The 15,939-nt window shown below is 43.0% G+C and overlaps 1 protein-coding gene across 3 annotated transcripts in view; it reads right to left on the bottom strand.

The window, feature by feature from the left end:
- LOC107391005 (ERC protein 2) overlaps nucleotides 1-15,939 on the bottom strand; it is a 300,921-nt gene that overhangs the window by 180,400 nt on the left and 104,582 nt on the right. For all 3 annotated transcript variants that reach the window (XM_054745980.2, XM_070545069.1, XM_070545070.1), the window contains one exon: nucleotides 7,817-7,954. In XM_054745980.2, coding sequence (XP_054601955.2) covers nucleotides 7,817-7,954 — 138 coding nt within the window. The remainder of the gene's footprint in view (nucleotides 1-7,816; nucleotides 7,955-15,939) is intronic.

Here is a 15,939-nt window from a genome sequence, read left to right as displayed (position 1 = left end):
GAAATAACATGGGGAGTCCTGCTGCTGCCTGCTGTTGTTTGTTTTCCGTAGTAAATACCTGAATATGCAGAGACTCAACAGGTCATTCAGTTGTGTGGTATCATTCAGATGATCAAATGAAATGTTGCAACATTAATATCAGTTTACCTGCTCTTGATCAATAATCACATTGATGAATTGGTGCATGAATAACTACAGACCCTGCTTCCTGCAGCAGCTTTTTCTGCTCTAGATTTATGATCTGCTATTTGTATATTTCAACGAAAAAGACGGAAATGGCATTAATTATTTAGATTTATTTGTGGATTTTTTTTGTCGATGTTAACCCTGTTGTGTCTCAGTTCATGAAGCTGTTTTCAATGTTTCCCGCGATGCGAGCAGCTGATTGTGCAGCAGATGGCCGCGGACATGATCAATTTCGAAGTGCTAGTTCTGGATCAAGAGAAAGCCTGCTGTGCTGTGCCGATGATTTTATTTTGCGAGGATGGATTGAGGAAGGGGGACACACATGCTTAAATATCGACTGTCGGCAATAATCAGATTCATACTCATAAAATACTTGTTTACACGTTTTGTGTGTGTGTGTGTGTGTGTGTGTGTGTGTGTGTGTGTAACTCTGCCCACTAATCCGTTACGTATTTTGTTTCTTGTTGACATAAATACAAAAATTATGCACAAGAAAAGAAGTGAAATAATGTACAAAACTAAAGTGTATGATCCAGTATCGAACCCGCGACCTTCACCATTGCAGGCAAAAGCGTTAGTCACTAGACCACCAGCACTAGGTGCTACATCTCCTCGCAAATTCCTACCTTTAAAACACTATGAGTGCTGGCAGGCTTTACAGCAACGTATGTAAAATAGAGCCTTTTTTATTATTATAAACTTGTCGCTTCCGTACAAATGTGAAACAATATATCTGACGGAGATTTCTGCGGAGTTTCTGCACTTTCCTGTCAACAGAAACAGACATGCTGTCTGCCGCTGCCTTCCGCCTCCAGGCTTTTTCAGACTAATAACTGAAAACTAAAGACTGCACACGTTAACTGAACAAAGATTACAGCAATACACCACAACTTTCTCGCTACAAATATCGTCAAAACATATTTATGTGCTCAAACGATCTTAGTTTATCAAATTTTCTCTTAGAACAGCCTGAACAGAGTCCGCCATACTTTCTCTGTTTCTCAGTCCTACATGGACCAATCACATTGCTGTTCTGCATTTCTTCATTTGCATGTAAAGGCCGGATTTGCTCACTAGCTAACTAGTGAGCAGTACAGCGGTCGAACTAGTTAACATGTTACACAGAATGCCAGCCAAGTGTGTATTTATTCAAATTCCACAAATTTACTAGTTTTAGGGGCATTTTTCTGCAGCTAGTTAACTAGTGACAGTGTTTTGTGTTCACTACTTAACATGTAAGGCTCAGTTTGCCCTCTATAAGCTACTGAGAAAAAATTATAATGCAGATATGCTCACTAGTTAACTAGTGAGTGCTTCCTGTCCCATTACAAGTGAACTAGAAAGGCCAAATATGTCAACTAGTTAACTAGTGAAGGTAAATTTGTCACTAGTTAACTAGTAAGAACACATTTTTACATATCAAGTAAACTAGATTGCTCCAAAAACAGCAACTAGTGTGCGTCTTGTGCGCACTAGTTAACTAGTGAGCATATCTGCACCTCACTAGTTAACTAGTGAGCATATCTGCACCTCACTAGTTAACTAGTGAGCAAATCCGCACCTCACTAGTTAACTAGTGAGCAAATCCGCACCTCACTAGTTAACTAGTGAGCAAATCCGCACCTCACTAGTTAACTAGTGAGCAAATCCGCACTTCACTAGTTAACTAGTGAGCAAATCCGCGCCTCACTAGTTAGCTAGTAAGCAAATCTGCACTTCACTAGTTAACTAGTGAGCATATCTGTGCCTCACTAGTTAACTAGTGAGCAAATCCGCACCCTACTAGTTAACTAGTTGGCGTTTTTGGGCCCACTAGTTAACTAGTGAGCATATCTGCACTTTACAAGTTAACTAGTGATGCTTTTTTGCACCTTACTAGTTAACTAGTGGGTGCTTTAGGGCACACTAGTTAACTAGTGAGCAAATCTGCACCTCACTAGTTAACTAGTGAGCAAATCCGCACATCACTAGTTAACTAGTGAGCATATCTGTGCCTCACTAGTTAACTAGCGAGCAAATCCGCACCCTACTAGTTAACTTGTTGACATTTTGGGGCCCACTAGTTAACTAGTGAGCATATCTGCACTTTAGAAGTTAACTAGTGATGCTTTTTTGCACCTTACTAGTTAACTAGTGGGCGCTTTAGGGCGCACTAGTTAACTAGTGAGCAAATCTGCACCTCACTAGTTAACTAGTGAGCATATCCGCACCTTATTAGTTAACTTGTGGGCGATTTGGGGCCCACTAGTGAACTAGTGACACTTATTTTGCACCTCACTAGTTAACTAGTGGACATTTGTACCCTCTCTAGTTAACTAGTGAGCAGTTCTGCCTTCACAAGTTTACATGTAAGTGTCACACTGAAGCCACTACTAGTTCACTAGCTGAGGTTCCTCTGGCCAGCATGTTAACTTGTGTGTCGCATGCAAATGTTTGGGGTGGGATTTTACGAAATTCCGCACTGTGATTGGTTGTCATATTTTATTTTGACACAGGGAGCCAATAGAGAGTCTTAATTTGAGAAACTCTCCGCCTCCTAATTAGAATTCTGCGCAACTAGCTAGCTAGTGTGAATGTAGACTTGAACTAGTTTACTAGTATACATTTATGTCCTCACTAGTTAACTAGTTTGGACAATGGATGCATCAACTAGGTAACTAGTGAGCCTGCTGCCATCAACTAGCTAGCTAGTGAGCCATTAATGGTTCACTAGTTAACTAGTGGCACTGACCTACTCCAACTAGTTAACTAGTTAGGAGTTAAGCCTTCACTAGTTAACTAGTGTGCACATTTTGGCCATCAATAGTTAACTAGTGAGACACAAAAAACCTTCAACTAGCTGACTGGTATGCACTTTGGCCTTTACTAGTTAACTAGTGAGCCATTTATGTGACAACTAGTTAACTAGTGAAGCCAAAATGAGTTCACTAGTTAACTAGTGCACATTTATGTCTACCACAAGTTAACTAGTGTGCACATTTTGGCCATCACTAGTTAACTAGTGAGACACAAAAACCTTCAACTAGCTGACTGGTATGCATTTTGGTCTTTACTAGTTAACTAGTGAGCCATTTATGTGTCAACTAGTTAACTAGTGAAGCCAAAATATGTTCACTAGTTAACTAGTGCGCATTTATGTCTACCACAAGTTAACTAGTGTGCACATTTTGACCCTCACTAGTTAACTAGTGAGACAAATACCTTCAAGTAGCTGACTGCTATGCATTTCTGCTTTTACTAGTTAACTAGTGAGCAGTTTTTGTGTCAACTAGTTAACTACTGAAGCCTAAATGTGTTCACTAGTTAAATAGTGCGCATTTCTGCTGTCACTAGTTAACTAGTGGGCACATTTTCACCCTCGATATTTAACTAGTTGACACAAACATGTCTAACTAGTTAACTAGTGGACAGAAATGGCTTACATGTTCATGACAATTCTGGCTGATATCCTGATATCAGAATAAATGCTCATTTGGCTTGCCATATATTACCCCCTATAGCAGTAGTTACAGCGCTGTTACCCCTATAGCAGTAGTTACAGTGCTGTTACCCTCTATAGCAGTAGTTGCAATGCTGCTGTCCCCTATAGCAGTAGCTACAGTACTGCTGTCCCCTATAGCAGTAGCTACAGTGCTGCTGTACACTATAGCAGTAGCTACAGTACTGCTGTCCCCTATAGCAGTAGCTACAGTGCTGCTGTACCCTATAGCAGTAGCTACAGTACTGCTGTCCCGTATAGCAGTAGCTACAGTGCTGCTGTACCCTATAGCAGTAGCTACAGTACTGCTGTCCCCTATAGCAGTAGCTACAGTACTGCTGTACCCTATAGCAGTAGCTACAGTGCTGTTACCCTCTATAGCAGTAGTTACAGCGCTGTTACCCCCTATAGCAGTAGTTACAGTGCTGTTACCCTCTATAGCAGTAGTTGCAATGCTGCTGTCCCCTATAGCAGTAGCTACAGTACTGCTGTCCCCTATAGCAGTAGCTACAGTGCTGCTGTACACTATAGCAGTAGCTACAGTACTGCTGTCCCCTATAGCAGTAGCTACAGTGCTGCTGTACCCTATAGCAGTAGCTACAGTACTGCTGTCCCGTATAGCAGTAGCTACAGTGCTGCTGTACCCTATAGCAGTAGCTACAGTACTGCTGTCCCCTATAGCAGTAGCTACAGTACTGCTGTCCCCTATAGCAGTAGCTACAGTACTGCTGTCCCCTATAGCAGTAGCTACAGTGCTGCTGTACACTATAGCAGTAGCTACAGTACTGCTGTCCCCTATAGCATAAGCTACAGTACTGCTGTCCCCTATAGCATAAGCTACAGTACTGCTGTCCCCTATAGCAGTAGCTACAGTACTGCTGTCCCGTATAGCAGTAGCTACAGTGCTGCTGTCCCGTATAGCAGTAGCTACAGTGCTGCTGTACCCTATAGCAGTAGCTACAGTACTGCTGTCCTGTATAGCAGTAGTTATTGTGGACAGAAAACATGTAAGACAATGTGATTAGATCAAGTATACACAAACATTGCATCCACTGGTTAACGTGCTTAATGGCTGGGTGTTTTCATGTGTGGCTGCAATGTAGCACGGGTAGTTTCATTTTTTAACTTAGCAAGAAGGTCCTCGGTTCAAATCCTGACTGTTAAATTTGCATGGTCTCTCTTTGCAGGCATGCATTTTTTCAGATGAACCAGTTTCATCCCACAGTTAGAAATCATGTTTTATAGTTTAGTGGTGATTATAAAGTATCTCTTGATGTGAATGTAAGCATGAAAGGTTATCTTTCAGTGTGACCCTATGGACTGTTAACCTGTCCTGAGTCTCCCCCACCTCTCATCCAGTGACTGCTGGAGGAACCAGCTTCCTACCCCACATAGGATTTAGTGAATCTAAACAATGGATGGGTGAGTGTTCAAACGTGTTTCAACTTCTTCAACAACACTTATCATAAAGACAGTCAGAACCAGCATTCATCATTTAGCTGGCAATACAAACGTACAAATGTAGATTTACTTTAACCTGCAGTATGAAACCAATCATTTGTAGACTTGAAGTGTGAAAACCATGCAACAAGGCTAGGGAATGTCAAGCCGGTCAGTTCAAGTTTGATTTTAATTATTCATCTCAATGATGTAAAATCAGAAAGATGATAGTAGTAGAATATAGCCTCTAATCAATCTTATATTTGACTCTGTCGCTCTAAATTATTCTCTTAAGATGTGTTGACAAGTACAACAATTTATTGGATTAAGCATTTTAGATTCTTGACAGCAGATATTCTACCCTGGAAGGAAAACAATCTGAGGGTTTTCTCTCACTAAACCTGGCTCTTTAATGTTAAGGCTAAGTTTTATAGAGAGCAGCTGTTCCCCTCTCGTGTTGCAAGAAAACAAACACAGGAATGTTTACACCAGACTGACAGCCACCCCCATCCATCTATGTGATGCTGTAGGTCTGCTTGGTTCACCTTGAATTCCATGGCAACATCTCGTCATGACAATGTCCAATACAATGTCCAATACAGTGTGTCCTTATATGCAAACTAACACATGCAATGGTGTAGCTGACTACAACAGAACATCTGGTTTGGTCATTCTTGTGATCACAACTTAGCTGACACAACACTACGATGAAAAATTGAGTTTGGTTTAAATTTTGTAGCACCTTGAAATCAACAGTTATTAGTTTTATTTAATCCAGGGGAAAGGTGAGCTTAAATAGTAGAAACTACTTTGCTGAAAACTTTTTTCTGCTTGCAGTTGGAAATCCTTGCCTGTTATCAATGCAGCAAAATGCAATATTAATTCACAGTAGATCAGCATAGCATTTCTTCTTAAATAAGAAGCTTAAATCGCACCCACCTACTTCGAGTCCATGAGTGCCAAAAAAACCAACGAGAGTCTATGGAGGGATAAAAGTTAATTTCTGATCCAGTTTGTTATGTGCCATGGATTTCACAAATGGTTCCCAGTCATTTTAAAGACATATGTCAAAAGTTATTTTAGGTTTTGTGTGAAAAGGTGTTACAGACTACAAATGTGTGTTTCACTAAATTAAGCCAACCAGACATGGAGAAGAGAAGAAGCAAACAGGCTGTGGGTTTTGCGAGCCTCAAATCTTTTTAGGAGGAGCATTAAATGTGGAGAAAACTAATATGAATGGACATGTGGTAGGTAGCAGCTACGCTAGGGGGAGAGGAGATTCTGCAGTGACGTCATATGTGCGACATCTGATTTGTAGTCATTTTAATTTAATATTTTTACAAGCTAATAGATTTCAAATTACGTGACAGACATGGTCGAAACACACATTGTTACTTTTCATTTAAATTTAAGTACAACATATATGTGATTCAAGGCATAAGGCAAAGCAGATTAGTAAATGGCTTTTATTGTCCCTTTCGCTTCCATTCACTCATGGACTCCTAAGCTGACTGGAGGGGGATGAGTCTTAGGCTCCCTATAACCCAACAACTAAATCAGCATTTGTCTCTTTGGTTCCATATTTTTCTTTTTTTCTTTCCATCTTTCTTGCCAGCTCTGTTCCTTTTCCTTTGAATCAGTCAAAGGATTATATATGTATATATATATATATATATATATATATATATATATATATATATATATATATATATATATATATATATATATATATATATATATAATATGTGTGTGTGTGTGTATAAATTTTTATCTATTTTTTTCTTGTTTGTTTGTTTGATTTTTGTTTTTAGAAATTATAAGAGCTTATTACTGTTTATGTATATCACTCAATTCTGAGCTTCACAGAAATTATTCTTAGTAAAAAATGCTTTGGAGGAAGATTTCCTTGAAAGTTTGTTATGATTAATCAAGATTAATCATTAATTAGAAATAATCATTAATTAGAAATATGTAAATATATAATTGATTACAACACCTCTAATTAAGTAAATAACTGTACACACACACACACACACACACACACACACACACATATATATATATATATATATATATATATATATATGTGTGTGTGTGTGTGTGTGTGTGTGTGTGTGTGTGTGTGTGTGTGTGATTTTGATTTGTATTCTGATTTGTATCTATCAGTTTTGTAGTGACCTCTGATCTTTACAGATTATACATACTTTTATTGCAACTATTTTTTACATTTTAAATCCTTTTGATGTCCTGCAAAATGCAAACTATTTGCTACTATGACAATCTTTGAGTAGTTTTGACAAAGCAACATCTCAGCACACAGGTCTTTCATTACAGTGGATCTACTGTTCTTAACCTCCAAAATCATTCATTCATTAGCTTGACAGCTTGCTCTTCTGAAGTGTCAAAGTCCATCACATGGCAACACAGAAACATACAACCAGTCACTTACTCACATCCAGGTACAATGTAGAGTCTCTAATAAACTTAACTTGGATGTTGTGGGTCTATGGGAGGAAACACATGTAGAAAACCCACACATGCACAAGGTCAGCATGCAATATTCACACCCATAGATGGGATTTAAGTCTGCAGCCATCTCTCTCAGTGCCACAGGACACGGTGCCACAAATGATGGTGCTAGAAAGCCCCTAAAATTCTACAAATATGCATTTTACTCATTACACAGCACTCTTACACCCCTCTCCCCCGTACCTTTTCTGATAAAGCCTCCTCTAGTGTAGCCAGAGCTGTGTCAGTGTTACTCGAGTCCGTCTGAAGGCCCTGAACTCTTTCTCTCAGCCCAGCCAGCTGTTTGTCCTTATCCTTTAACTGTTCCAGCAGGTTCTCAATCTGGAGAAAGAGAGAAAGAGATAAAGAAACGAAATAAGGAACATTAGAGGCTCACTGCTATAAAAGAAGCTTCTAACACTAATTAAGATTAGATCGATCATGAAGCAACGACAGCAAGATGTGCCCAGCTTGAGTATCGTCTTGAGACATGTGGTACACAGAACCATTTTTAAAAAATGACAGCTCTTTCAGGGAGAAGATGACTTCCTGCTGTGATGTTTTCTATTCTGTTTTAGTATTTAAACAAGAAAAGTGAATGGATACTTCCATTGCAAAAGATGCAAATAAAAGTGATGCAGTAATACAAAACAAATGTTGGTCCTCGGTTTTTAAGGATAAGTGTAACTAGATAGATATGTGCATGCGAAAAGATACAAAAACACAAAGAAAAGAAAGGGGGAGGAACCGGGTATTCAAGGTCCCTTTCCAGGGTCTAACTTTACTTTACAACTCTCTTTTTCCTTGACAACCTGCTAGGATGTAGTTAGGATGCAGCAAATGTGGACAGCCCCCATCAGCATGAAGGCAATCATGATGCAGCTCCAATCTTATTCACCAAGTAGATAATGCATTGTGGTCGTGCATGCTGGATCTATGATGGGCCTATCACACTCTATCTTACAAAGCACTGGAAACATGCTTGGAGAGCTCACCAAGACCTTGAAAAGACCAAAGAGAGCAAGGAAGCCGGAGCACTCAGGTGAGTCAACAAAGGGCGACACCGTCCTCTGCCACCCGCGGAAAAACAGAGAAGGAAGTGATGCCGCCAACAGTGGCGATCTCTGAGGAAGACCGCAGTGGTGGTCGAAACATCAGCAAAAAAAAAAAAGGTAAAACAACTCTTTTCCTGTGTTAAAGAAAGAACCAACTAATGCAGTTAGAAGAAACACACAGAATGAATGCACAGAAGATGTTTAAGGTGAGTCAAGTTTTAATAGGTGCAAAATAAAAAAAATAACTACCTACTTTTGCTCCATCATAATGGCCGCCAGTTAGGAATGAGCTAGCGGGTGTAACGGAATGAAATGACTGTTTTCCACCTAAAAGTAATTTCCCCCCTTTCCTTAGCAAGAACTAATCTGCATGAGATATTGCTCAAGGTCTCATGCATTTGCTTCTAAACTGTTTTCCTTTCCAGCTCAAGAGAAGAATGAAGACAAAGGACTCTTTTTAATAAATCAAAGAACTCTATTTTTAATAAAGCTAATCAAACTAAGTGTTAGTCAATAATAAGCTGTTGACCAATCTGTGAAATGAGTATGTTATGATTAGTAAGTTTAATAAGTAATATGACTTTAGTCTAGCTGCACTAGACACCCTGATGACACATAATGTAAACGCATTGCTTTTACTCATCCAATCGGAACCTTCCTTTCTGAAGCCGGACATAGTCTCTGTGGTGTTTATAAATCTGTCCAACTTTGATTCAACCATAAATCAAAACAACCAGATTAATAAAGCCAGTCCCACGCCATCTTAAGTCAGTTCACCACATTCTAAGAGAAGTATCGGACCGGCCACCCGGACTTCCTTTTTTAAGCAAAGAACCAACAAGCTGGATAAAATCTGTCGCATTTTACCAACCAAGCAACGGTTCCTACGTACATACATAAATACGTACATAATCCCTGCAATAAAAAGTTCCAATCTTCTGGTTAAATGTACCCAAAGATCCATAAGATTGATTTCCTATTTACTATGGAATCTCATGTCTTATGGCTCATTACATAAATGTAAATTTAACCCTTTACACGGGTAAATTGTCGCCATTAAGTTACGCAACCGCTTCCATAGCTGGAGGAAAGAAAGGGTCAGTCTTTTTACAGCCAGCCTTTGGATCAGTCACCAACACCTGTATATAATAGACGTGACCAACTACACTGATCTAATTCGCATCGAAACGTTTCTGTGCAATTTTTTGATTTTTCACCTATTACAACTTGACTCACCTGATGGCTCCAGCTTCCCTGCTTTCTTCATTCCATCATCCTCCAGCTGTTTGAGCACCAGTGCAGTGGATGAGGCACAGAGGACTATCTTTCACCTTGCAAAACCATGAACGTCATCACTGCGGGGCCTTCGTCTTAAATGAAGGAAGTCTAAGAGTTAATTCAGCCTCACAGGAGTTTGTCTCTGCAACTTCATCTTTGTGGCTAAATCCATCTGCCTAAAGCAGTGGAGGAATAGCCAGTTGTGGCATTCATCAACCTTTATCTGATGAACATCTGGAAAGCAGAACCCAAACACACACAAAGACACACATACATGAGCACAGAGAATGCTCTGAGCGATACCAAACAAAGCATTAACAGATGCGGCTGGAGCAGGACGCGCTGCCATGCAACGAGACTGAGGTCTACAAATTTGTTTCAAAGGGACAGCACATCTGGCGATAGAACACGATGATATGGTCATTTGCTTATCAAAATTCTAATGAAAACACATTCCTTTGAGTTTTGAATTAATATAATGAATAAAACATCTGATGGACACTGATGGATTCTCTGAAATTCAGACACAAGCACTGAGTTTTTTAAGTATTTTTTTCTACAGATAAAGATGCCTTCTCTCACTTCCGTACTTTATCAGAAACACACTTAACCCAAGTGACCTGTTCCTAGTGTTGAACATTTACTAAAAAGCTCCATAGGCATTAATTAAATTTTTTTTCATAATTTCAACTGAAAAGGGGTACAAGAAGAATAATTCAGTCCAGTAGGAGACCAGAGTTTACTGTACTATCGACAAAAAAAGGCTTGTGAGGGATTATAAAAAAAAACTGCATTCCAGTCATGGGTACATAGACAGATAAATGTCTAAATTTCCACAACTACTTTACAAACGAATCCAATTAGACTGGAGACTTTGGTGTTTTCTGCTCCCTGGAGGGCAAAAGTAAAGTTTGGAGCAAGCCATCTTGGTTTTGGCAATAGAGGGAAGTGGTAGGAGGGGGTGATAAAAAGCCGCCAGGACCCATCGGCAGATCTTGATATGTTAATGACGGTCATTACACAACCAAGCTGAAGGCTCTGGTAGGTTAGCGAACAACCGATAGGGACATAAAAGCCTTTAGGGAATGATGGGAAAGCTTCACACTACCAAAGTCAGATAAAATTCACAGTCATGGGTGTGTTTGATAAGACTCTGTAAAAAAAGGAGTCGGTGATGGGAAGTTTAGATGGGTTTCCTGGATGCTTCTTTCATGACAAGAAAAACATTAAAAAACAACAGTTTGGTTTGGCCTCTGATTGTAGTAGTCCACCGGCTTGACATAACGTGTTCTACACATGCACTCATGCGCAACCTTGCTCCATCTACTTGTGGGCACCTCAGAGTCCTGTTTTAGGTCAAATTGAGCATGTCGCCCCTATTCCTCAGTTAAATGATTACATTCTTCACCAGCCTTAAGTTGGCTTTGGCTTGGTCACACAACCTAACACACCCCCCCCCCCCCCCCACCCACCCACCCACCCCCCCACCCCCACCCCCTGATGAAACATTTAGCTCCTTCACTTGACGTTCTGTGAAATTGTGCAGAAACGCATTAAACGCAGCTTAAGGCGCGCACCGGATGAAAACGAGCCACGTGAGTTATGGATATGGGAAAGAGGACATGGAATTTTGTCACAATCTTAAAACTGCAAAAGCTCTCTCAGAGGAACATTGCCTTCTGGAGACAGGCAAGAAGCAAGGTAGCCGTTTACTTGTTTTTGGAGAGAAGTTCCAGACGCCCAGATGTTAGAAGTAAAGAAAGAAAACAATATTTTAGAATAGAATAGAATAGAATAGAATAGAATAGAATAGAATAGAATAGAATAGAATAGAATAGAATAGAATGGACTTTACTGATCTCACAGTGGGGAAATTCACTTGTTACAACAGCACCAATGCTTAACAGATATTTACTTATATAGCGCCTCTCAAGATAAAAATCACGAGAAGCATGGATGATACATGGCACTGTACCTGCATCTAATTCTCTATCTCTTGTGTGCACACAAGCAGACACACATTCGGAGGGTTTAATCATTAAACTGTGGTGCATATGTCATCCTGCTCTCCAACCAACACACCTCCCACTGAAACAGACCACCTACGATAGGCAGCTTCCAGGCCAGGCAGTGTGGTGTGGATTGTCTGTCTAACTGAACGCATATGCCCTTGAGAAATCATGACGTGTGTTTCAGTTACCCCCTCCCACACACACACACAAACACACATAGCTCCCCAAAGGTTAACCGACTTACTGTTTTCACCCTGATAACTTCATCAAAAGACTGAAAGGATAAAAACAGGTTATTTTTAAAAGTGGGAGTAATGATGTAGCCACCCTTCACTGGCCTTGACTTGGCACATGGCATTAACATTTATAGCTCGAGGAAACAGATGCAGGTGTTCATCATCAAAAACAATGGCACATTAATATATGCATTGCATTTAAATATGTGTAGATTTTTAAAGCTTTCTGCTATTTTAGACAGTAAAGCAGGACCTAAAAAACAATGTTTGTCACTTAAAGTGACAATGTGAAGTTTTTACCATTAATCTCTGGAAATATCCATCAAAATGTTGTTGAACATGAATTAAATGATGCCCAAATATTGGCGGATTCATAACGTACAACCATAAAAATTGGGTCTAAAATACATAATAGCAGGTCTAAGGCCCAATCCCAATACTTCCTCATTATCCCAAACACTTCCACCCTTGCACCCTTCAATTGCGCATTCCAGTCCAGAGGTGTGACTGCTTAGGGCAGTGGTCCGCAAATGGCGGCACGCGGGCCACGCCCGACCCGTGAGCCCTCTCTTTGTGGCCCCCAAACCCCATGCGCACCCCACAACCCCACCCCCGATGGCCGACTGGGAGGTTTAGGATAGATAGAGCGGAGGAAAATAATCTAATAATGCATGAGATGCGGGCATAAAAGATTTTGCATCATAGAAGAGAACCATAATCAGTTATAGTGGAATGTTGTTTTGTTATTTTAACGGCGGCACCAGCGTAGCGTCCACATCTGTCAGAGCGGGTGTTCTCCACATTTACCGGGTAGAAAACTTTGATCCGCCTTTATGTGGTACTGCAGGGATGAGCGCTGGAGTTATAACCTGAGATCGCACCCGAACCGAATCAGCCCGACCGGTTCTGTTGGATTTGGGCCGTAAATTATGTTAACTGAGCGGGTTGTTGCGCAGTACGCTCCACTCGCTCGATCAGCAACTGAGAGAGAGAGATAGAGAAAGAGGGAGATTGTCTGCTCACACAAGAGAGAGAGAGGATCGGAGGACGCCTTATTACACACGCCTTATTATTTTCATGAGTTCATTATTGTTTCTCCTGGAAGCGCTCGGTCAGACCGAGTGTTGTGACGCCGGGAAGTCCGGTCTTGGGGAGGGAGTGGGGTCAGTGACGGCGGCTGCAGCGTAACCTGTCTCATTTAGGGACACGGAGAAGTTAAAAGGTGAGAGAAATAGAAGATAGAAGTTCTTGTTCCATTTTATTCTTTTGTTTCATGATGATGAACTGATGTTAAATTCAGCTTAAAGAGAAACTGGGAGGAAGCTTTGGTTCATTTTAAGTTACAGGAGACTTGTCTATCTGCTCCTCCAGAGACAGCATGGACATGAGGGTTACATGCGGTTACACATGACAGGTTAGTGCAGTCACACAGTCGAGCTGGAGGGGGACAGGTGTTGTCCTGCTTTATATTGCAAGCTTGTGTGTTATGTGCTTTACAGCCAGCGATCGAAACAGCAGCACCCCCCCTCCCCCCCGGCCCTCTTCCTTCTGGGTCTTTTTTGTGTGTGGCCCTCGGAATGGATCTTTCATGGCGGTTAAAATGAAGAGTCGGAGTACCCGGCCCGGAGGGTTACCGGGGTCCCACCCTGGAGCCAGGCCTGGGGTTGGGGCCCGTGAGCGAGCGCCTGGTGGCCGGGCTTTCGCCCATGGGGCCCGGCCGGGCCCAGCCCGAACCGGATACATGGGCTCGTCCAACTGTGGACCCACCACCCGCAGGAGGAACAAGAAGGGTCCAGTGCAATGCGAATCGGGTGGCAGACCAAGGCGGGAGCCTTGGCGGTCCAATCCCCGGACAAGAAAACTAGTTTTTGGGACATGGAACGTCACCTCGCTGGCGGGGAAGGAGCCGGAGCTTGTGGCAGAGGTTGAGCGGTACCGGCTAGATATAGTCGGACTCACCTCGACACATTGCATTGGCTCTGGAACCCGAGACCTGGAGAGGGGTTGGACACTCTACTTTGCTGGAGTTGCTCCGGGTGAGAGGCGGAGGGCTGGGGTTGGCTTTTTGTTAGCCCCGAGACTCTCTGCCTGTGTGTTGGGGTTTACCCGGGGGACAAGAGGGTAGCTTCCTTGCGCCTTCGGGTCGGGGAACGGGTCCTGACTGTTGTTTGTGCTTATGGGCCAAATATCAGTTCAGAGTACCCACCCTTTTAGGAGTCCCTGGGACGAGTGCTAGATAGTGCTCCATCAGGGGACTCCATTGTCCTGCTGGGGGACTTCAATGCTCACGTGGGCAATGACAGCTTGACCTGGAGGGGTGTGATTGGGAGGAAAGGCCCACCTAATCTGAACTCGAGCGGTGTTTTGCTATTGGACTTCTGTGCAAGTCGCAGTTTGGCCATAACGAACACCATGTTCGAACATAAGGATGCCCACCGGTACACTTGGTACCAGGGCAGCCTAGGTCACAGGTCGATGATAGATTTTGTAGTCGTATCATCTGACCTGCGGCCGTATGTTTTGGACACCCGAGTGAAGAGAGGGGCGGAGCTGTCAACTGATCACCACCTGGTGGTGAGTTGGATCAGATGGCAAGGGAACATGCCGCGTAGACCTGGCAGACCCAAACGCATAGTGAGGGTCTGCTGGGAACGCCTGGCAGAAGAACCTGTCAAGACGGTCTTCAACTCCCACCTCCGGCAGAGCTTTGACCACGTCCCGAGAGCAGTGGGGGACATTGAGTCCGAGTGGGCCTTGTTCCACTCTGCGATTGTCGAGGCGGCTGTTGCTAGCTGTGGTCGTAAGGTGGCCGGTGCCAGTCGTGGTGGCAACCCCCGTACCCGCTGGTGGACACCAGAGGTTCGGGGAGCCGTCAAGCTGAAGAAGGAGGCCTACAGGGCGTGGCTGGTCAGTGGGTCTCCGGAGGCAGCAGACAGGTACCGGATAGCCAAGCGGGGTGCAGCAGTGGCAGTTGCCGAGGCAAAATCTCGGGCGTGGGAGGAGTTTGGTGAGGCCATGGAGAAAGACTATCGATCGGCTCCAAAGAGGTTCTGGCAAACTGTCCGGCGCCTCAGGAGAGGAAGGCAGCAACTCGCTCACACTGTTTACAGTGGGGATGGGGAGCTGCTTACGTCAACTGAGGCTATAGTCGGACGGTGGAAGGAATACTTTGAGGAGCTCCTCAATCCCACCAATGCGCATTCCGAGGTGGAACCAGAGCTGGGAGGCCTGGGGATGGACTGTCCGATCTCGGGGGCAGAAGTTGCTGAGATAGTCAAACAACTACACAGCGGCGGAGCCCCGGGGGCGGATGAGGTTCGTCCTGGGTATCTCAAGGCTATAGATGTTGTAGGGCTGTCATGGTTGACACGTCTCTACAACATTGCGTGGTCATCGGGGGCAGTTCCTAGGGAGTGGCAGACCGGGGTGGTGGTCCCCATCTTTAAGAAGGGTGACCTGAGGGTGTGTTCCAACTATAGGGGGATCACACTCCTCAGCCTCCCTGGAAAGGTCTACTCCAAGGTACTGGAGAGGAGGGTCCGATCGATTGTTGAATCTCAGATAGAGGAGGAGCAATGTGGTTTTCGTCCTGGCCGTGGAACTGTGGACCAGCTCTATACCCTTGCAAGGGTGATGGAGGGGGCATGGGAGTTTGCCCAACCAATCCACATGTGCTTTGTGGATTTGGAGAAGGCTTATGACCGTGTCCCCAGGGGCACCCTGTGGGGGACGCTCCAGGAGTATGG

Source organism: Nothobranchius furzeri, chromosome 15 (assembly GCF_043380555.1).
Source record: "Nothobranchius furzeri strain GRZ-AD chromosome 15, NfurGRZ-RIMD1, whole genome shotgun sequence".
Taxonomy (NCBI): Eukaryota; Metazoa; Chordata; class Actinopteri; order Cyprinodontiformes; family Nothobranchiidae; genus Nothobranchius; species Nothobranchius furzeri.
The sequence above is the reverse complement of the archived record's forward strand: the minus strand, read 5'-3'. Positions and strand labels throughout refer to the sequence as shown.